This window comes from Sturnira hondurensis, unplaced genomic scaffold (assembly GCF_014824575.4).
Source record: "Sturnira hondurensis isolate 20B ecotype Veracruz unplaced genomic scaffold, ASM1482457v3 Scaffold0003801, whole genome shotgun sequence".
In the NCBI taxonomy this organism is placed as follows: Eukaryota; Metazoa; Chordata; class Mammalia; order Chiroptera; family Phyllostomidae; genus Sturnira; species Sturnira hondurensis.
This window is the reverse complement of record NW_028076432.1, coordinates 4,447,789-4,471,061: the sequence shown is the minus strand read 5'-3', so window position 1 is coordinate 4,471,061 and position 23,273 is coordinate 4,447,789. Positions and strand designations below refer to the sequence as shown.

The following is a 23,273-nucleotide window of genomic DNA, read 5'->3' as shown; positions in this document are numbered from 1 at the left end:
CTGGTCTGAGTCAGGTCACCCTGTTTGTGCTCCCCAACACCTGTGTACACTCAGAACTCAAATTTGCAAATTTTTGGGGGGGTAAGAATGGCACCAATTGTTTCTGCCATTATATTTCTTTTTTAAAAGATTTTACTTGTTTATTTTTAGAGAGAGCGGAAGGGAGGGAGAAAAAGAGGGGAAAAAAACCATCAATGTGTGGTTGCCTCTCATGCACCCCCTACTGGGGACCTGGCCCGCAACCAGGCATGTGCCCTGACTGGGAATCGAACCAGAGACCCTTTGGTTTGCAGGCCCAAGCTCAATCCACTGAACCACACCAGCCAGGGCTGCCACTATAGTTTTAACTTCTGGTGTAGTGTCATATCCAGAGTAGGACACTATAGTTTCTGTATTTTCTACATATATTTTTCTTACATATTTCTCTATAATTTTCTATATTTTTCCTTTCCCAACAAAAATAAAATAGTCATTTGAAACCGTGTCCCATTTGACCTGCTCCTCATCCCTTTTAAAGACCAAAATGTGGATTCACCTCAAAGAACCAATGACCCATTTAATCATTTGTTAGTAAAGTGTCTGTAGCTGTTTAATGGAGCTACACAGACTTTTCACGACAAGGGACATTGGTTTGTAAATCCCTTCGCCTCAAAAGACATTTTTAATTGTTTGGGGGCCCAAAGTGCTTAAAACAGAAAGTCATCAGCATTAGAAATGAAGTCCTCACGGTCCGCAGACACGGGCAAAGTTCCTTCCTTGCCCTTGCCTGCACCTCTTGCTGATGGACTGGGCGGGCAGCGTCAGAGAAGGCACTGCCAGCTGCCCTGATGCGGGCCCTGGGCCCTCCCCGAGAAGGCTGCTCACCACAGATACTGTCTGTTGGTAAAGAAGCAATATGATTCTCAAGATTTTAGATCTAAAACATTCCTCAAAGAGAACTCAGTGAGCCGTTATCTCTAATAGGCATTTATCGTTTACTGCTCGGTGTGGAAATCGCCTTCGTATTTTGGGCCAGTGCAAGACAGGAAGGAGGCAGAGCTTTATCCCCTATTAGAGAATGGGGTTGGGGGGGGGGGGGCAGCGGGAAGCGGCGTGGCAGACGTTCCCTCTCCCTGTCCTCTCCCCATAGCACGGACAGGCCCAGCAGATGTTCCTGCCAGAACTTGGAAGGTGGAAGGTGTGTGGAGAGAGGTCTCTTTGCAGTCCCTCCAGCAGTTGTGATCTGGCCGTAGGTGGCTAATAGTGAGGCCTCAGGAGCCACGTTCTGGATGGACTGCCCTTCCTCAGACTTTCCTCCTGGCCTCACTCTAATTTGCTATAAAAATGTAGTCAAAACCCAGCTGTATCTATGTCCTCAAGATGCTTGTACAAGCCCCTCGTAGCAAGGGAGGGCCGTAGCAGAGGCAGAACCTGACCCCATGATTTGGGGAAGAACTGTGCACTCCTTAGGAATGGGAGGACTCTCCCAGACACAATCCTCAGGTCTCAGATACACCGTCTTTTCATCAGACCCCAGATGAAGAGCATGGAGTTCAGTGCAGAGGACAAAGGCCAGGATGCTCAGGAGTGCTAAACAGTCCAAGGCAACAAGACGTGAGATGTAAGAGACCAGTCTGCCCCTGATCCCAGGCTGGGGAATCGGAGCTCTGGACTGGCAGGGAAGGTGCCCAGGCAGACACCTGGGGCAACCTGAGGAAACTCCCGACTCCCTCACTTCCCTGTCATGTAAAAAGAGGAAATCCTAGGATCTCAAAATCCCTTCCAGATCCAACGTGCCAGGAGTGTACAGGGGTGGGCAAAGCAGGTGTTCAGTTGTGAGTACATGAAACAGTTTATTCTTATTATTCATTTATTAAGTATTGCATTATTTATTATTGTTCTCAACTGACTTGCGCCCCACCACTGTATGTGTTTGAGAAAAACTTGGAGGGTAAAGAGGAAGTTCTGAAAGATTTTTGGAACAATTTATAATTAAGAACTAAAAATTTTCCTGTAAATAATAAGAGTTTGAAAAATAAAAAATTGAAGCCATGCCTTGTCAGAGTCCACTGGTTATAATTTAACCGTCGGGCTAAAGTCTCAATTCCCAATACAGCTTTTTTCCCAGTCTTCCTGAAGATCTAGTGGACTGTCTTTTATTTCTCCAATAAATTCCTTTCCCATTTCAGTCACTCACAGCTGATATCTGTGTCCAGAATTCAGAACTCAGGCGGGCAAAGTCACTGTCCCAAGCTCCCGTGAGGCATGCCACATGCCACGCAAAGCCGCCGGTGCCTGGAGACTGCCTGGCTCTGAGGTAGAAAACCAGTGGACTCTTCCTCCTCCTGTGTACAGAGGGCCTGCTGATCCCTCTCCTGGGTGTCCTGAAGGGACGCCGGGAGGATCAAAGGAGCTAAAGCCCACGGAAAGGGGCTTTGCGCCTGAAAACGGTCATGCCCATGTACGGGCTGTCGGGGGTGAACTACCAAAATAAGCTAGTCTGAGGCAAAACCAAACCGGAACACCGAAAGGCAGCGGTCCGCTTTGGGTTGAGGAAAACTCCTTCCTTACAGCTTGAGGTCTCTCTGCAAGGTTTCCCCTTTATCGGGGGTCGGCTGTGGTAGCACATTTTCAGTGTCTGGGTGAAGGAGGCTCAGGATCAAGTGTCAGCCTTATAGAGGAGCTCAACCACCTACACGCCTTGTTGGAGGAAGAACATATATTATAGACAGATGTTAAACAAACACCATGTATTTAGCATTTAGTACATAGTGGAATACTTAATATTTTCTTGGTCTACGGGAATTCTTTTTTTTTAAATTTTATTTATTTATTTTTAGAGGGGAAGGGAAGGAGAGAGGGAGAGAAATATCGGTATATGGTTGCCTCTGCCAGGAACTGGCCTGCAACCCAGGCATGTGCCCTGACTGGGAATCGAACTGTGATCTTCTGGTTCGCAGGCCCGCGCTCAATCCACTGAGCTACACCAACCAGGGCTCGAGAATTCTTATTAGTCAGCAGGAAAGAATCTGTCCGATTCAGAAATATTTACTCCATTGATCAGAGAGATGAGAACCTGAGGATATTCTGAATCTTCAGGAGAGAAGGGGCCCTCTGGGCCAAGAGTCCAAATGAACATGACTGACAGACACCCTAAGGTTCTCAGCTCACTTCAGAGAAGTGGGCAAAGATGTCTCCTCATTCATTCATTCATTCATTCATTCATTCACTCATTCATTCAGCATTTGCTTAGTAGCTGGGTCCTGTGTTAATCAATGGGATGCAGAGATGGGAGAGACACAGTCCTTGCCCTCAAGAGAAGCTTCTGTGGTTCTAGATGTTGCCCCTGTTGTCACCTCAGTGTTAGTGTCTCTGTGTACGTGCAGTGGCTTCCTGTGGTGGCTCGTATGTCACCGTGTAATGATCTCTTATTTCAGGCATTTAGGTTTTCCTCACCACCTGAACTTAGTAGAGTGCAGACAGCTTCAGGCATAAGCAAACTGCCCAACTCAACTTCCTGTCTTAAAGCCACAGTTGCAGAAAGGAAGAGCTTTAAAACAGAAGCAATCGTGGTTCAAATACCTCTGTCATTGCTGATTACGGTGTGATCTTGGCCAAATTACTGAATTCTCTGAGCCTTCAACCTGACAAGGCTGCGGTTAGGATTTGATGAAATCGCGGTGCAGTATTGAGCACAATACTTAGTGCCACACTCAGAGGACATATAAGTCATTTTATCCCTAATCCTCCACTGTTCTTGCATTCTAAGGGCCCTCTTTTCTTGGACATTTCTCTCAGAAGCCTTCCCCTATTCGCAGGCTGTGCTCAGAAGAGCCTCTCTTTTGTGTCCCAGTGCCCCCAAACTTGCCACAGCGCTTCCCACCTTTACCTCCCCTCCTGAGGCTCTCGGTTCACTACGGGGGGTTCACTACGGGGGAAACTGCTTTTCCCATGTTGTATCCTCAGTGCCTAGCGGTTTGGGGCGCCCAGTCTATGCCTAGCAAATGTCTGCAGACTGGTTTTGTAGAAATAGGTTCATAAGTTGTATGTAAAAAACACCCTTTATCTAACGCCCCATTGCCCCCTCCCAAAGTTACACTTGTGTTTGACGAGGATCTTTCCAGAACGAGGAGAACAGTTCTTCAGTCTTCAGCATTTTGGTTGCACTCTCTCTGCCCTACCACCTGAGCCCTGAAAATAAGATTTTGATATGAAAATATTACTTCTCCTAATTAAAATGCCTGCCTGAGTTTTTCTGGAGATTAGCATAAGGCAGAATTTCTAAAAGTATTGTTCCATTAGATAGCAATTCATATTCTAGGGGGAAGCAAGTTTCTTTTTAGTTAAATAAGGTTAGAAAATGCTTTAATAGCATTTCTTTATTTGCCGCAGGGCTTCTCGGATCCTTTATTTGGTTGTGAGCTCTTTCTTAAGCACCATTTTACACATCTGGCACGAACAATAAATGAACCTGGTACAATCAATAGCACGTTACGACTGAGGTTATTCCCCGAGAATCCACACGATGGCAGTAAAGGATTTTGCACAGAACTGGATATAAGTGGTGCCTGGCCTGTTGGATGAGCTTCTGTGCTGTTGATTGTATTTGACTACAGTATTAAACTTGGTTGTTATCCTAAGGCTAGACTCTCAAAATATAATTCAAGGAATGAGAAGTGGATTCAAATCTGAAAGTAGAATTTGTGGCTTTGTTGCCTTCCACCGGCCCACCACTCCTTATGCTGTGAGAGCCCCAAGATCTTACAAGTAACAAAGCAGGTAGAACCCACCAGGGTTTCTCCTGACCTGAGAGCCAGGAGACCTTGGATGCTCCTTTCTGCACACAGACTGATGGAGTGGTCCTCCTGCTTGAGGGGAGGAAAGAGAGGGGTCAGTGAAGGACCAACGCTAATCTTCCATAGAATGTAATTGCTTGTTATTTCTCTATGTTCAAAATCTACCCTGGAGGGGAACTTTCCTGATGGACCATGTTAGAAATGATGCTGTGATCCAAACTAAAAGAAAAATTATTATCAATATCTCGCATATTTCATGTGCAATATGAGCTACACTAAATTATTGCTGGTTTTTCATGTATTTTTATTATTCTACTGACATTTATGATAGAAACAAGGAGGATGGAAGCTGCATTTTGCTCTCGTTTCTTTGATCTGACTCTATATTCAGCACACCCGGATGTGAGTCAGGTGTCCATGGAATCACGAACATCCGAGAAGAGCCCCCTCTCTGTACCGAACATGACGTAACTGAGTGTTTGGCAGCATCTCCTTTGTGTAGTGTGTAGTAGGCTGGTCTGAGGCTACAAAAGATGGCAGTGGTCTGCAGCAAACACATAAAACGTTTCAGATTCAGCATCAGATCTCTCTCTCTCTCTGGTTTTAAAGTCCTTCAGGCACTTGTCCCACGCGGCCCTGGTTTCTCTCTGTGTCCCTGCCTCTTGACCCCTCTTCTCTAAACTCTTACTACTTTAAATTGTTGGGTATTTTTTAAGAGCACAGCTATCATTTTTGCTTACTTGTAAAAGGGGCTCATTTTTGTATTTCCTTTTTTTAAAAGATTTTATTTATTTATCTTTAGAGGGGAAAGGAAGGAGAGAAGGGGAGAAATATCAATGTATGGTTGCTTCTCATGAGTCCCCTCCTGGGAACTGGCCTGCAACCCAGGCATGTGCCCTGACTGGGAATCGAAAGGCGATCATCTGCACTCAATCCACTGAGCTACACCAGCCAGGGCTCATCTTTGTATTTTCTAAACTCAGTTTCTTCCCTGAGAAAAATTCTGATCTATACTATTAAGATAGTATATCTTTCACCCCTTCCTAACATCTGCCTAAACCTCTGTTAGAAAATAAGCCATCCCACTCTGTTCATTTATCCACCCACCCCTGTCAACAATAAACTTTATAGGAGTTCTCAGCACCCATGTTATCTTGTTATAAAGATGCAGTCACAACCAAGCTGTATCTATGTCCTCAAGATGCTTGTACAAGCCCCTTGTAGCAAGGGAGGGCCGTAGCAGAGGCAGAACCTGACCCCATGATTTGGGGAAGAGCTGTGCACTCCTTAGGAATGGGAGGACTCTCCCAGACACAATCCTCAGGTCTCAGATACACCGTCTTTTCATCAGACCCCAAATGAAGAGCATGGAGTTCAGTGCAGAGGACAAAGGCCAGGATGCTCAGGAGTGCTAAACAGTCCAAGGCAACAAGATGTGAGATGTAAGAGACCAGTCTGCCCCTGATCCCAGGCTGGGGAATCGGAGCTCTAGACTGGCAGGGAAGGTGCCCAGGCAGACACCTGGGGCAACCTGAGGAAATTCCCGACTCCCTCACTTCCCTGTCACGTAAAAAGAGGAAATCCTAGGATCTCAAAATCTCTCCCAGCTCCAACGTGCCAGGAGTGTACAGGGGTGGGCAAAGTAGGTATACAGTTGTGAGTACATGAAACAGTTNGGATGCTCAGGAGTGCTAAACAGTCCAAGCCAACAAGACGTGAGATGTAAGAGACCAGTCTGCCCCTGATCCCAGGCTGGGGAATCAGAGCTCTAGACTGGCAGGGAAGGTGCCCAGGCAGACACCTGGGGCAACCTGAGGAAATTCCCGACTCCCTCACTTCCCTGTCACATAAAAAGAGGAAATCCTAGGATCTCAAAATCTCTCCCAGCTCCAACGTGCCAGGAGTGTACAGGGGTGGGCAAAGTAGGTATACAGTTGTGAGTACATGAAACAGTTTATTCTTATTATTTATTTATTAAGTATTGCATTATTTATTATTGTTCTCAGCTGACTTGTGCCCCACCACTGTATGTGTTTGAGAGAAACTTGGGTCATAAAGAGGAGGCTCTGAAAGTTTTTTTGAATAATTTATAATTAAGAACTAAAATTTTCCTTTAAATAATAAGAGTTTAAAAAATAAAAATTGAAGCCATGCCTTGTCAGAGTCCACTGGTTATAATTTAACCATCAGGCTAAATTCCCAATACAGCTTTTTTAAAAAGTTCCAACCCCATCTTTAAAGACCCCCCTTCTCCATCATCTAACCGTGTTTAACACTGAATCCCCTCCTTCACGCACTCTTCCCAGACAGCCTTCTCTGAAATCACTCTCCTATTCATTCTGCAGACCTCAGCTCACTTGTTACACACTCTAAATGCCTGCTTACATAAACTCTACTCACTGTCCCAGACACAGTGGATGACAGGAATTTCTGTGACGCCTCCAGGTCAGGGTTCCTTCGTGCACCTGTACACCCAGTACTTCCCCTCACCGCGTTTACCGAGCTTGTGTGTAATGAATGATATACTCGATCATCCATTTTCCTCACGAGATTGTAATCCAAGACAACGTCTCACTGGTTGGCCTGATAGATTCTAGATGCCCTATAAATATTTAAAGAATGAGTAAATAGAGTTAGGTGATTACTTTAAGCCAGTAGGTTCTTTGTGAAGCCCTAATAAAACAACCCGCCGCCGGTCTTACACGCTGCGGTATGAGGTGCACCTGTGTTGTGCGAGGCAGGACGGCAGTGGTCTGACCCTGGCAGGGTTACCAACCGACAGGAGCGTGTATAATTTCACAACATTTGAAGAATGTTTATAAGACTGCCAAGCATCCCCAAAATAAAAATTTTTAAAAAAAAAGTAGTATGTCTTCTGCATCTCGGCCACTAGAGGGCAATAAAAGTAAACTTTGAACATCTTTCAAAGGGAAAATAGAACTGTTAAAAAAGAAAGTGATCAACTGAGTAGATGATCCCATGCATGAGATAGTTACAGGACCCATAGGCTGTAGTTTCTGTGATTATGCACGTAGTAGTTATAATCACCTTTCCAACATGCTATTAAAACCTATATTATCTGTGATAATAACACCACTTACATTGTGTGCACTATCTCATTTGAACCTTCCACAAAACGAGTGGGAAATATATTATTGTCCCATTTTCTAATAAAAACACTAATGTTTTTTAAAATATTCTTTTTATTTATTTTTAGAGAGAGGGAAGGGAAGGAGAGAGAGTGGGAGAGAAGTATCAGTGTGTGGTTGCCTCTTATGTGCCCCTTACTGGGGACCTGGCCTGCAACCCAGGCATGTGCCCTGACTGGGAATCGAACTAGTGACCCTTTGCTTCACAGGCCCGTGCTCAACCCACTGAGCTACACCAGCCAGGGCCAATGTTTGTTTTTATTGAGTTTATTGGTGTGACATTGGCTGATAAAATTATATAGGCTCCAGGTACACAGTTCTACAACACACCATCTGTATACTGTATGTGTGTTCGCAACCCCAGGTCAAGTCTCCTTCCACAACCATTTATCTCCCCTCCATCCTCTTTACTTCTGCCAAACACCCTTCCCTCTGGCAATCACCACACTAAACCAGGAGGTCCAGAGGTTTTAAAACAGTAAATAGCCACCAGAAGACAAACTATTGGCACTGGCACAAGCCCTATAATTACCTATTGACCGCTCACATTTCCCAGGCATGCAGACTTTCTTGCTAAAGCACACAGTCTGGGAAAAAACGTTTCCCAAACTTGACTGCAGCAGTTTAGAATGGGGACGTGTGGCTGCAGCTCTTTAGAAGATCTTTTGGTTTAGGTGGCCATCTGATGGCCCTGCCAAAATATCTGCCTAGAACTTATTCACAGAAACGTACCTGGGAAAAAGATATGTTCTGGGCCCCACGCCAGTTAGACACCTCTGAGGATCACACGTGGCGTTCTAGTTGCTTTGTGCTTATAAAGGGACCAAGAAGCAACATGTTAGGATTAGTGCACATGATGTACCGGAGCAGGGTGTCCAACCCACGGCCCGTGGGCTATACGTGGCCCAGGATGGCTGTGAATACAGCCCAACACAAAATCATAAATGTACTTAAAATGTTATGAGATTTTTCTGTTTACGTTAGTGTTTGTGTATTTAATGTGGGGCCCAAGACAACTCTTCTTCCAGTGTGGCCTGGAGATGGACATCTGAAGAGGGTAAGATCAAGGGAGATGGAGTTAGATACAAGGATGCTTAAACGTTTTAGGTCCGGAGTCAGAAAAAGTGGATCTGCCTTGGCATACATGCTAAAAATAAACAACTAATAAGTACAGGAACCTGAGTTGGCCTATTTGCATGTAAAATATGGAAACCAATACATATGTGTAAAACAACCACTCTAAAATTCATTTACTAGAGAAGAAGCTCCTTGACTGACACAGTCTGAGCAGATGTGAGAAGTCCGTTCTGGAGACCCTGGTGAGGCCCACGGAAGTGCGTGCAGCTTTGCACATCTGCACTAGTGAGGCGACAGGGAGCAAAAACTCTCACCGGCTTCCTCCTTTGCACTCGACACGTTGGCCTCCAATCTCTTCCTCCACCTGTTGGGTGAGGCATCCTGAGCTGGGCAGTCTTGTAGGCCAGCTGGAGAGTGTGTGCTGAAGGAGGAGGCTTCCTTCACTTGGGAGGGCTCTGTGTCCCTGCAGGTGGCAGGCCTCCCTCAGGCTCAACTGGCTCTTTGACCCCTAACTCCAAGAGGACAACTGGCAAGCATGAATTTAGGACAAATTTCACTTCTGAGAAAGTCATGCATCGCCATGAGGTCTCCATTGTAAGAACTGATTCGGTTGGCTCAGCCTGTGCTATCGCCACTTTATTGGCAGGCTTGAGTGATGAGCGTGCCTTTGTGGATGTTGATGAAGCAAACCGAAGGGTGGCACAGTGGACCTTAAACACAGCAGTCCTTTCATGAAAATGCCAAACACTGTTGGCAACAAAGATTGTTCCTGAAAACATCACATAGTGATTATTGCAGCAGGTGCATGCCAGGAAAAGGGATAAATGTGCCTTAATTTAATGCAGTGAAATGTGGTCATATTTAAATTAATGATTTCCAATATTACCCCATGCACTGCCTGCTACAAACTGATTATTGTGTCCAACCCAGTGAACGACTTAACTTAGATAGCCTGAAAATTGACAGAATTTCCCCAAAACGGTTACTGAAAGTGGCTGAGAGCCTGTTTTCGTTCCTTGACTGAACCACTCTGAAAGCCATCATGAGGAGAACCTTGGAGAGCATGCAGCCTCGGGGGTTCCTGTGTGGAGTGGAGTTAACATCACTGGTGTCCCTCTGAAGGGTCTGACCTCAGAGACACAGGCATTGACAGTGAGCCTGAGTGGTGGGAAAATATCTACGAAGAGGTGATAGCCAGTGCTTATGAGAGGATTAAAATGATAGGCAATGTATCTTGGACCATTGGCCTATCTGTAGTTGATTTAATGCAAAATCTTAGGAGGAGACATTTATTTTCCACCTTAATTAAGGGCCTCCTTGGAATAAATGAGGTACTCCTTAGTATTCTTTGTATCCTGGAAGAGAATGGTCTTACAGATCTTATAAAGCTACAGCTGAACCTTTTAGAAGAAGCCTATTGAAAAGAGTGCAGAAACACGTCAGGAAATCCAGGAGCTCCAGCTTTAAAGTTTTTTAGAGCTGCCATTGGGAAGTCATTGAAGAAGACATAGTAGATATGGGATGGTCTGTGTCAAGCTTTTGAATAAACTTGAAACCCTAAAATGGGGTAGTCACTTGGCAATGGGGAAGTCACTAGAGTGACTTGTTTTTTGTTGCCCCAGAAAATGTATCAGAACCAAAAGAGGCACCAGCTCAAAGCAAGAGTTAGTGAAGCGAATGGTTTTGTCTTCAAATGCTGTTTATAATGCCTAGGTATGAGCAAGTCACTGAGCCTCACCAAATCTGCATTTTACTGTGTTATTCAGCATTTACTAGGAGTCTTCACTGTGCTAAGTCCAGGGGAGAGAGTGATAGGGTCTCATTTCACTCCATTGCTGGTACTCAAGCAGAGGCCAGGTGACCAACCACAGGATTTTTTTTTTAATGTTTAAACATGGGGTTGTTGATTTTAGAGAGAGAAGAAAGGTAAGAGAGAGAAAAAACAGCAATGTGAGAGAGAAAAATTGGTCAGTTGCCTCCTGTATGTGCCCCAACCAGGGATCAAACTTGCAACCTAGTATATGCCCTGACTGGGAATTGAACCCCCAGCCTTTTGATGTATGGGGCCATGCTCCAACCAACTGAGCCATACCAGCCAGGGCCAACCAATGGGACTTAGGGGGCCTGGGAGAATCTATTTCTACAAAGGAGAGAAAGTTTTATTAAATGTCAAAGAATCCCAGTAAGAATATTTTTTCTACTCTTGAAAACATTAAAAATAAAATTTGTTATATTCAAGTTGTGTTTATGTAGTATGTCATAAACTGGTTTTCAAGTGGACTTTTATTTAATATTATTTCCCTTGGAATAGCATTTAGCCTTTCAGGTCGACTGATTCCTTTATTTTCCAAGAAGGAAACAAGGAAGGAAAATGGTGTCCTTGGAACCAGAGGTGCATTGCACCCTGTGGCTTAAATGTGCCAGAATGTATCAGCACGGAACCTGACACAGAGTAGGTAGTAGGAAGCCCTGCTTTCTTTAGTACTGCCACTAGGAGGCACTGTGCTCACAGCCCTGTGAGCCAGCCTCAAACTCCGAAAGAATGGGCATTAGGCTTTCATATAGTAGTTGCTGCATCTCCTCAACCCAATGGCGTTGCTTCCCCCCACCCAAATGAAAGCTGACCTCCGTTACATTTCCCAGACTTGGAGTCTGTGAACTCTCCTTCCTCACACTGTGTCTACCTAGGACTCGAGTGTCCTCATGGTCCTTTTCTGCCCTCGATGAAAACCTATTTCTTGGTAAATCAGAAGCAGCAGATCACTCTGAGGTTGAATGTCAGGAAAAAGTCCATGTATTATCTCAACTATATCAAGGTTACAGCATATAACAAGCTTAAAGCCAAAGCACTGAATCTCAAATGTCAGAACTACAGCCTTTCTACCATGACCCCTGTGTAGAAAGACTTTCAGAAACATAGAGTGAATATGTTCTTACACTTTACGAAGCTGTGATCTGCATTATGGCAAACGCAAGTCTTATTTTCACTGATTCCAGCACATGGCCCATTGCAGGCATTCAGTCAATGTGGACCAAATGGTCTTGAGGCCATTTCAAATGGAAAAATGTATCTCGTAGCCCACACATTACATCTAAACAAAAACACAAACCATTTACAAAGCGCCTGGGAGTAGGGAGTTGGAAGAAATAGACCTCTGCTCAGTTCTGAGGACAGAGGAAGTAAATGCCCTTCATTTACTAGGAAGAATGTCATAGAAGAAGTAGGATTTGATGGGACTTCCCAAGGCAGAGGTGACAGGGCTCCCAGCCGGTAGACGGCACAGATGGAAGTTCAAACGCTGCTGGGAAAGGCTCTGACGATACGCAGAAGTGCTTGTCTGAAAGCTGAGTTTGAAAGCCTATGCCCCAGCGTACATTGTTCTGTTTCATTTTAGTTTCCTTTGTACATTTAAACACTTCTTCTCCCACATATACTCACACTTCTCCTACACACTCCCGATCCTCCATTTTTTCCCACATACACAGCCCAAAAAAGGCTCTTTTTCTCCCTTTCTACTAATTTCCTCTAATCTTTGCTCAGTAATGTGTCACAGTCAGAACAAGTTTCAGCTCATTAGTTGGCAATCTTAATGCTGTTCTCTTAAAATAGTCAAAGATTTGCTCTTTTCCTTAATAGCCAACAATAAATATAGATTTTAATATCGCCTAACCCATTGCCTAAGGCTGAAATTTTTACAATATCAGACTCAAGTTTGAGTCTTCTAAAACTACTCTGGAAAAAAACAAGTATATTTATTTTACCATTTTTCCTTAATTTAAAAGCAAATAAAATGGATTTTATTTATTAAATATTTTAACCAGGAAATAATCCCCCAAAGCAATGCTTAAATTGAATGTGCCATTCATATTAAAAAGTACAAAATTGAAATTTGCTTTTAGTTGTATAGTAGTAGTACTAGGTCAAACCACTTTTGTAGGTCAAGTGCAATACTGGCAATTTTGTACACTAATTCAAACTCATATGGATTCCTACCTGTCTAGTCCCCACAGAATCCTCGAAGATGCCTTGGTCTTAGAATTCTTGGGCAGAGGTTACAGCCATAGCTAATAGTGTGTAAAGACACTACCAAGGGTTCAGGCCAAAAAAGCCACCTCTGTTGGTTTACTCATTTGAAAAGGATGTTACATAAAGCAGGAATATTTTTTGACTTTTAGTGTTGAAAGCAATAGCCATATTCATGGAGAGATTTTTATATGCCTCATCTTATTCAGTCCTTTAACTCTGCAACTCTTGGAGTTGTATTCCTATCATCACATTACATCATAGATGTGAAAGTGGAGTCTCAGAGCAGGTAACTCGCTCATGATCACACAGCAGACAAGAGGCAGTGCCCAAATTTCAAAGCTGAAACAGCTGGAAAAAACCCACGCAACTTTCCTCTTATCACACTGCCCCCACTGATGGAGAAATAGGAGGTTCAGATGCAGAGAAAGAGAGATAAGGGAAGGAAGGAAGGAAGGAAGAAAAGGAGGGAAGAAGGAAGGTGAGAAGAAAGAAAAAATTCTCCAAAATGAAATACCAATTATCATCAGCACTTAATATTATGGATACATTTTGAGTTCTTTGAGAGAAACTGATTTTCTACAGTTCAGCCTTTGAGATAAAATTCTGTAAAGGAGGAAATCCTATCAGAGACCAAGAGCTCCTCAAGGACACAGCCTCTAAATAATCTTGGCATCATGATCTGTGGCATAAGACCTGGAACAGAGTAACTCCCAAATAAATGCTTCTAGAATGAATGTTTGAATGAGTAAATAAATGAATGACTTTTTTAAGGAAAGGAGGCAGAAAAAGAAGTTAGTTCTCTGCAAAATTAAGCATCATTCAGCATATATGTATTTTAAATCACATGATTGAATCACAGAATCATAACTATGACTGGGACCTCATGGACTGTTTCACACAATATTTGTGTAATAAATTACGCAAAGCCAACTAGTACCAGAAGCTAGAGCTACATCCACTGAGCACTCTTTAAAATAGATGTATCCTTGGATTTTGCAACCTATTGGGACATAAAAGTAGTAAGTTACTGAATTATCCTAACTTATTTATTGTTTGGTCCATAGGATATATATGTATATATGTATTTGAATATACATATACACAACATAAATAATTACAGAATAATTTGCTTTAAGGCAATGTTAAAGTTATAGCAATCGATAAAGATCAACATTAGCCAGGAATTTCTAGATGGCAGAAAGCCAAATACAAGTTCTCTGCTTTGGGAACCAACCATTTATTAATCTTCAGGTGGATGAGTGTTTCCAAAAGGAAACTACATGGCCAAACTATGCAAGCCAGCAAAAAAAAAAAAACAAAAACAAAAAAACCCTACTTTTCATACATACAACACATACCTTTTGTACAAGTTATCCTAAACACACATTGTACAATTATATGTACTTTGTCTTAGTGTTTTATGCTTTTTATGCACATTTACCTGTGTCCTATTCCTAGAAAAAGCCATGTCATTTTCCTAGTTTACCTGACTTTCTCATTCCACCCAACTCCGAGGAGAAGCAACACTGACAACGTCGGTATCTCCTGCATTCGGGCGCCACGTGTGCATAGTCATCTATCATCTGACGTGATGCTCAAGGTCTTCTGTCAGTCATTTTACGTGTCCCCAGTGTGACTCTTCCCCCGAGTGTTTATTTAACCCTGTATTTTGTTTCCGAGGTGCATACTAATGTTGCATCAACGCAGTGATGTTTTTATGCTTTAAAGAGGGACTGAATGGTTGGCAAGGCTGGATAACAAATGGAGGTTAGTTACCATGGCAGTGATGTAAACCTTGAGCTATGCACATACCCAAAAGCCCAAAGTTAAGCTATTGTTGACTGACTGGTGCTAATTAAGGGGAAAAAAAAGACAGATGGGGAAGCCAACTTGGAGTTACAACATTCAGCTTGTAACGGCGGTGTTAGGAAGCAGTTTGAGCATTCCATCAGTTCCTTGATGTGCAGCAAGGCTCCACATTAGACAGAGAAACCAGTGGGTTTGGGGAGGGGGGATGTTTTACAGCAGCCCCAGGGCCCTACAAACTCTAGAAGCCTTCGCCAGCAGCCCCACCTAGAAAACCCCCAGCTAAGGCTCATCCTTGAAGTAGAGGCAGAGTCACGGAGCATTCAGTACAAACAGGGCAGCCTGGGATGGCATTTCAAAACGCAAGCAGAGACCATTTTTTCTTAGTTCAAGTATAAGCTCCTCGGGTTTCCTGGACTTGACAGCTAACCCAGTGTTTCAGTTGTATTAATGAATGAGAACACTTTTTAAATTTCTTATGAGCATAATAACAGGGCTCTCACAGCAAGCCAGTTTACACTTCAAAGGGGCAACACAACTCCAGAAACTCTGTGTTGGGCAGTAAACACATTAAGTGGTGGTCCGCCTTTCCAACAGAGCAGGAGAAATCAACGAGAGAAGGAAAAAAGGATGGAGCCGAAAGTCGAGGCAGATCACTGATCAGTCAGAGGGAGGAGGTGGGAGAGGGAGGGGGTCGGAGAAAGGCGAGAGAGATCAGCAGCAGGAGGAGGGAATAGACAGACAGCCACAGAGGAAAGGTAAGGAAGGGAGAAGCCAGGCGATGTAGACACAGATGCAGATGCGGAGAGATCCAGAGAGGATCCCAGAGGTGAGACCTGGAGGCGGGGATGTGGGGGAGGGGAGCGGGAACCGGTGTCATCAAGAGACCCCATCTCTGCAGGGCAGTGTTTGTGGTAACTTTTCCAGATGGCTAAGTGTTTGGCAAAAGAGAAAATCGCAACAGGAAGCTGTGTGCAATGCTAAAAGATCGAGAAAGGGATTTTAAAGAATCCGGAATTATGTGCCTGAGTTCCAAAGAACTCCGGGGGCCAAGAACTGCAAGGGATAGATAGCCATGTATATTTTATGCTGATATTGGCAACTGTTACGGGAGTGAGTGGAATTTGAGAGTTCGAGGTCTGGGTTTCAGAGCACGTCCAGTGTTGCTTCTCCTTCTCCTGTACCCGTGCTTATTGATTTAATGCTGGTCGGTCTCACAAGACCCGCCCGAACCTGCCGCTTGTCTTTCAAGTAACTGGCCCCGAGTGTAGCGTCAAAAGTACATGTGTTTAAGGATAGTGAGCTAGGTGAGGAGGCACTGAACTTGACCACAGGGATGTATAAGGCTTTGATATTGATTAAGATGCCGGGAGAGAGCAGAGGGATTGTTAGCTCTCTGTAACATCATCCGAAGTGGCAGAGGGGCTGAGAGGGGCTGGCCCCTGCACTGGCGGCTTGGGGTGGAAGGGAGCAACCCCTAGGGACCAAGACTGGCCGATATGCCTATAGGGGACTGTTAATGGGAATGGAAAAGCAAAATGACCCACAGTGATGACAGGCACTAGCAAGCAGGAGCTGGAGCTGCCGTTAAAAGTCTTCCTTTCCTGATATCATGGTGAAGGGAAATTTGTTTTGTGGGGGGTTGGGGCATTGATTCAGTCAGAGTATTTCTTGCAGAAGATAGGAGGGAGGTCTGAGGCAGCCAGTATAGTAGAGGGGGGCATCATAAGTGTGTATGGGGGGGGACACAATCCATGTATCACAAAGATGAAACTTCTGTCCCAGCTCTGATGTTGTGGAAGCTTTTAACCTTTCTGTGCCTGTCTCCTCTTTTCAAAAGTTGAGCTCAGCTAAGTTCTTGGGAAGATTAGCCGCAACAAACCCAGCACAGTACTCTTTTGCTCAATATTTGGTGACTAGCATTACCTTCATTAGCAACCTCCTTCCAACCACATTTAAATTCCTGGGTTCTGACAGATTGAGATAAGCCAGTTTCGCTGGATTCCTTCCCTCTCTACTCTCTTGTTTTTCATTTTTGTTCTCCCGATTCTCTTTGCCCCTCCCTCCTATTGTTTACGGTTCTTTCATTCGGTGCAAGGTAGTGAAGGAAGGCAATGGAAACTGATTTCTTGGTGCATTGGTTCTTCATCTCAGGGAGGGTGGCGCTTCAGCTCTGTTCACCTCTGGAGCTCCAACAACTAACTATGGAAACTCCGACTTCGCTGGGGAGTTGTTTTCTGCAGGGAGTGGTGATCTCTGCACTAAATTAGGAGGGATGGAGGGAGGGAATTGGCTGTGATTAGAAAAGATTTAAATGACTGAAAGTACATTCCTGACTATGTAAATGGAAATTTTCCGATGCTTACAGTATTCCCTTGGGACGGATGGCAAAGGCTGTGCTCAGCCCTGGCTCCTTTTTTGAAGTTCTGATACACGTTTGAGAGAGCGGAGGATGCAATGAAGGTGATGCAATCCAGAGGGTGGCTGTTCTCCCACCCTCTTTCGATTTCGTGAAGCTTGTCTTCTCAGAAGAATTTTGAACTTATTTTGTTGCTTCTTCTGGTTCTCCAATTGGCCAGAAAGAAAATTTATATGAAATCATTGACTGTGAGAGTGAGGGCTATATGTTGTGTGGTCCAGCCGGCACTTCCCCAAGGAGACAGCACTCAAGATGGAAAGCTTACCCTCTAAGGAAAGCCATGCTCTCCTTTTCAGGGCCCCGTGTGTCTCCTCCATTAGTTCTTCACTCATCACTTCCTTTTCTAGTTTGTCTTCTTTCCATTATTAGCCATGGGAATTGACCACCAAATATTTGGTGCACTGGTTAATAATGCTTTTTTTTTTTAGAGAAATAGAGTCTTTGTGAACCTTAAAACCTCTTCAGAGAAGAGGAAGAGAAACATCCAGTACATGTAATGAAAATCACCCTCAATAATAATCTATGAGGAAGGGAATTTGTGGCACATCCCAGGAATATAGGAAGACTAACCCGATGGTTGGTCCTGCCCTCATGAGGTGTACAGTCTAGTTAGTGACAGTATTCATAAAAGGGTAATTTAAATGGGAAAAGAAAGTAAATTGTGTGACAATGAGCCATATGATCTATTTTTAAAAACAATAACAATATATGGAAGTAAATATATGTGCTTTTGCAACTATACACATTCATTCAGTTACAGGTACCTGATGCTATTCTAGACATCAGAGATATAGCTGAGGATATTATTTATGTGTGTTTGGAGAAAATGTATAGACAGCATATATTCAATTTATTGGTTACCTGAAGGTTAGAGTAAAATAAAGGAGATATTCAATTTAATTGTTGTTCTTCAGTTTTGTTTTAATTAGTTAAAATGAACTCAAATTACATCCATACTTTGAAAGATAATAATCTTTTAGTGCTTCTTTTGAAAGAAGCACTAAAGGAGGATGGAAATTTATAGAATGCTGCCAGCCTGTGAGCTGATGGCCACATGAGTAGCACAGACCATCAACAGGAGTCTTGGAAAGTAGCACTTGGCCTGAACATGGAGGAAGATCAATACTTTAGCTAATCCAGGAAGCAGAAGAGGGGGGAGGAAGGGACCCATAAGCAGTAACATTGGAACAGGGTGTGCAGGAAGCTCTGGCTGCAGCAGAGGACTTGCTCAAGAAAGGAGGTGTGTGACAGAGGGGACTAAGTACAGGCACTTCCATTTCTACTCTGTGACAAAAACACTGCATGACCCTATGTGTGACCCTGTTCCCCCGGCCTGTGAGATGGGAGGACTGGAGAAGAACAGTTGTAATATTTCCTCACATTGGAGAAGTCTGTAGTCTTAAGAAACTAGAGAGACATGTAATAAAAGCCAGAGATGGAATGCCTTAAAGGTGAGGATAAAGAATCTGCATGTAACCTTGAGGAGTAACAAAGAATATGAGAATCTGGATCATGTGTAACTGTGAAAAGCAGTATTTGAAAAACAAAGTAGATTGGCCATGATATACAAGATGACTGTCAAGGAGGTAGTAATAGAAAGAGAGGGAGGATGAGTGGGAGAGAGAAAATTTAGAAGAGGCTTGCAGGTGAGTCAAAAGTCTACTGCACAGTGATGAACTATCATGTTCATCAACAAAAAAAAAATCAGAAGCCCGTAATGGGGAGGTAATATGATAATATAAGGAAAGGCTTTCTGCACAAAAGAATGTAAGCTAATGGTCTGAGAAAAAATAGAGAATTAGAAAATTACTTTTTTTCAACCCTCAGTGAAGTAGGCATTTTAGGCAAGTATAGTCTTTTTTACACCATTTTAGGCAGGTGTAAAAAAGAAATTAAAATGAATGGTTTTGGGTAAAAGGATATTCACACAGTCTCAAAAATCACCCCACAGATTGGTACTTACAAAGGTGCCTTTAGAATTGGAGAGATCTGGTGGTCCTTAATCAGGAAACCAAACTCGGTATCAGCAATAGGAGACAAGCTCACATGTTGGCCTTCCTCCTAATGTGATACAGTAAGAAGTACAGAGTGTTATTCCCCAGATTTTGCTAAAAATGTTTGACCTGCTTCTGATTAGGAAGAAACAATTAGACAAATCCAGATCTAGAATGTGGAACAGTCTATAAACATTTGGCCTGAACTCTTCAAAAAAAAAAAAAAAGAAGGAAAAAAAATGTCAGTTTTACAAAAAAAAATAATAATAAGGTAGTGTTTAAGAATAATAATACCAACCAAATATGAGTAAGCCTTGGTTCAATACTGGATTAAACCAAAAAACTGTAAAAAGCATTTTGAGGTAAATTAAAGAAGTATGAATTTAATTTATATGAATAAATTAAAGAAGTATTATGAAGTATGAAATTAAAGAAGTATAAATTAAAGAACTATGCTATCCAGGAATACTGGATAGCACAGAATTACTGTTAGCTTTCCTTGGTGTAATAGTGGTAATGTGCTTATGTAGGAGACAGATAGATAAGTAGGCAGACAGATGCATGTTGTCAGAGAAAGAGAGAAGGGTGGGAGGGAGGCTAAATGTAAAATGTTGAATCTTAGTAAAATGTTACAGATGTTCATTATACCATTCTTTCGGTTTTTCTGTTGTTTGACAGTTTTCAAAATAAATGGTTAGATGGGGGCCAGGGTCTGTTGCAATAGCCTACATTAAGACTTAGAGGTAGGCCCTGGCTGGTGTAGCTTAGTGGATTGAGCGTGGGCCTGCAAACCACACGATCGTGGTTCGATTCCCAGTCAGGGCACATGCCTGGGTTGCAGGCCAGTTCCCAGCAGGGGACTTACAAGAGACAACCATACATTGATATTTCTCTCCTTTTCTCCTTCCCTTCCTCTCTAAAGATGAATAAATTTTTTCAAAAAGACTTAGAGGTAGGGTAATACATTAGGTAAGAAAGAACAAAAGTGGAAGATGTTTTCAAGGGCAAACATTAATAAATATAATTTCTCAACAATACTGGTAAACACATCTTGATTTTCAGAATTTGTGGGTATCTGGATCTCCTCTCTTTGATTTGATAGATGAAACTATTAAAAGAGAGGATTTTAGTCCCTGACACAATTTTCTTGAACTCAGAAAACATGGTTCCTGGCAGGTGTTGGGCCATGAAATGATTAGCTTATTTTTAGGTGAGGAATGAGTAAGAGAAATGCTAAAATGTAATTATGGACCACAGTCAGATGTCACAATATGTGTAAGTCTAAACACAAAAGAATGTCATTTTCCTGAGCAGCTATGGTGAAACAAATGTCAGGTAAACCTTGCATGCAGCAGCCAGAGTTTGAGTTTTGAATTAATGTATTTTGACCTCATTAATACTTTATTTAGCACCTTAGTCTTACTTAAGCCTTTCAGATTCTTTAGGAATGGACCATTTGACAGGTAGGTCTCTAGAGACAGTCTTTTACTGTCTTTAAAACTGATATTAATGTTTATGAAGAACGTCAACTATCTAGGAAAGGAAAAAAAAGAACCAAGAATCTTTCTCATCTACACTATAATCTCATGAAGGTTCATTTGTAATTAGCATATTTATGTGAAAAATAATGTTGATCCAATATCGTTTATTGTAGGTGCTATTGTATTTTTGACAGGACGGTTTGTAAGACATTTAATACACCCTGCCTTGCACGATTAATGCCAACACGGATCCCTAAATCTGACATTTAGGAACAAAAAANTATGAAGAATGTCAACTATCCAGGAAAGGAAAAAAAAGAACCAAGAATCTTTCTCATCTACACTATAATCTCATAAAGGCTCATTTGTAATTAGCATATTTATGTGAAAAATAATGTTGATCCAATATCGTTTATTGTAGGTGCTATTGTATTTTTGACAGGACGGTTTGTAAGACATTTAATACACCCTGCCTTGCACGATTAATGCCAACACTGATCCCTAAATCTGACATTTAGGAACAAAAAATACCTGCCCTTCCCCACATTTCCATACCAGGTTGAGAGTTCCTCTTGGACTGTGAGTCACTGAAGGCAGAGCCGCTGCTTTCCTCACCGAGGCCTCCCCAAAATTCAGTCTAAAGACGCCACAGAGAAGGTACTCGGTGAATATCTATTGAATTAATCTACATAGCATTTAAAAATTTGATTGTTCAAATTTACTCAGTTTTTCTATAAACATCACTGTCGTTTTAGTTTATTTTAGCAGCGCCTTTTGTTTTTTCTTGTCCAAGTAACACAAACCCTGAACGTAATAGTTAAAACTTCTTAGATACCTTTGAAACTTGCTGTGGCAGTACATGTTCACGTAAAAGTTATCCCGATGCTACTACAGGCTGTGGAATGTAATACAACCCCTTCTCTCCAGCATTCCTCATCCACCATGGCCTCACCACCGTAGCCCTTTGAAACTGCCATTAGCATTTAACATTGGGCTGTTTAAACTTTCGGGCAATCTCTGTCAGATTATATACCCCTTTTTAAACAATCAGGGTTATATATACATACAGTTTTGCAATGTGTTTTTTCTTTACTTTAGCAATATATCATTGCTCTTTTTCAGTATCATATTAGACATGTATGCCATTGCTTTTATGGTTGCATAGCATTCATTGTATGGATTTTAGTAATTCATTTAATCAATTTCCTATTCATGGTATTTTTAACAGGTAATTAAATTTAGTGGTAGTTTAATTTTAGAAACCATAGAAAATTAAGTTTAAAAGAAAATAGGACTTCCAGCCAAGATGGAAGCATAGATAGACACATTTGCTTCCTCATACAACCAAAAGAAAGACAACAAATTTAAAAACAAAAAAAAATAACCAGAACTGTCAGGAAATAAAACTGTCTAGAAGTCTGACAACAAAGCAGTTAAGGCAGAAACATTTATCCAGACTGGTAAGAGGGGTGGAGATGGGCAGCTGGGGCAGAGAAGACCCATGTCAAGGTGGTAGCTAGAGGACCAGGTGGTCCCACACTTATGTGTGGATAAACCAGGAGGAACAACTGGGGAGCGAGACAGACCACACAACCCATGTTTCCAGTGCAGGAGAAGAAAGCCTAGAAACCTCTGACTGAAAAAAACTGTGGATGTTGCAGCAGCAGAAGAAACTCCCAGCCTCACGGGAGAGTTTGTTGAAAAGACCCACAGCATCTGAGATGTACACAAACCCAACTACCTGGGAATCAGCATGAGAAGGGCCTAATTTGCTGGTGAGTAGCAGACAAACTGACTGAAAGCAGGTGGAGAGCTGAATAAGCATCACTGTCTCCTGCCTGACCCCTCTCCCACATACAACACAACAACTCAGTGACAAGGGTTGCCTGCCCTGGTGAGTACCTAAGGCTCTGTCCCTTGCAACATGACAGAAGTGCTCAAAGAAATATGGCCCAAAGGAAAGAACAGATCAAAACTCCCAAAAAAAATAACTAAGCAATAAAGCGATAGCCAATCTATCAAATGCACCCTTCAAATCACTGGTAATCAAGATGCTCACAGAAATGGTTGAGTATAGTTGCAAAATAGAGGAAAAAGTGAAGGCTACATAAAGTGAAATAAAGAAAAATACATAGGAAACCAACAGTGAAGAGAAGGAAACTGGGACTCAAATCAATGATTTACAGCAGAAGGAATAAATAGACATTTGACCAAAACAGAATGAAGAAACAAGGATTCAAAAAAATGAGGAGAGCCTTAGGAAACTCCAGGACAACTTTAAATGTTCCAACATCCAAATCGGACGGGTGCCAGAAGGAGAAGCAGAGAAAGAAACTGAAAACGTATTTGAAAAAACAATAAAGGAGGACTTCCCCAATCTGGCAAAGGAAATAGACTTCCAGGATATCCAGGAAGCCCAGAGAGTCCCAAAGAAGTTGGACCCAAGGAAGCACACCAAGGCACATCATAATGACATTACCCAAGATTAAAGATACGGAGAAAATCTTAAAAGCAGCAAGAGAAAAGGAGACAGTTACCTACAAAA

General features: G+C 42.6%; 1 protein-coding gene and 1 pseudogene across 14 annotated transcripts in view; both read left to right on the top strand.

Moving 5' to 3' along the window:
- The window catches only part of DLG2 (discs large MAGUK scaffold protein 2), a 1,965,529-nt gene that overhangs the window by 1,612,548 nt on the left and 329,708 nt on the right, over nucleotides 1–23,273 (top strand). The window contains exon 1 of one of the 14 annotated variants that reach the window (XM_037042853.1): nucleotides 15,574–15,663. The exons of the other annotated variants lie outside the window; for them this stretch is intronic. Within the exon in view, the coding sequence (XP_036898748.1) occupies nucleotides 15,628–15,663 (36 nt within the window). The 5' untranslated portion in view covers nucleotides 15,574–15,627. Of the gene's footprint in view, nucleotides 1–15,573; nucleotides 15,664–23,273 lie in introns of those variants that run through there. 14 annotated transcript variants of the gene reach the window in all.
- LOC118984763 (L-lactate dehydrogenase A-like 6A) lies at nucleotides 2,252–10,468 on the top strand (annotated as a pseudogene).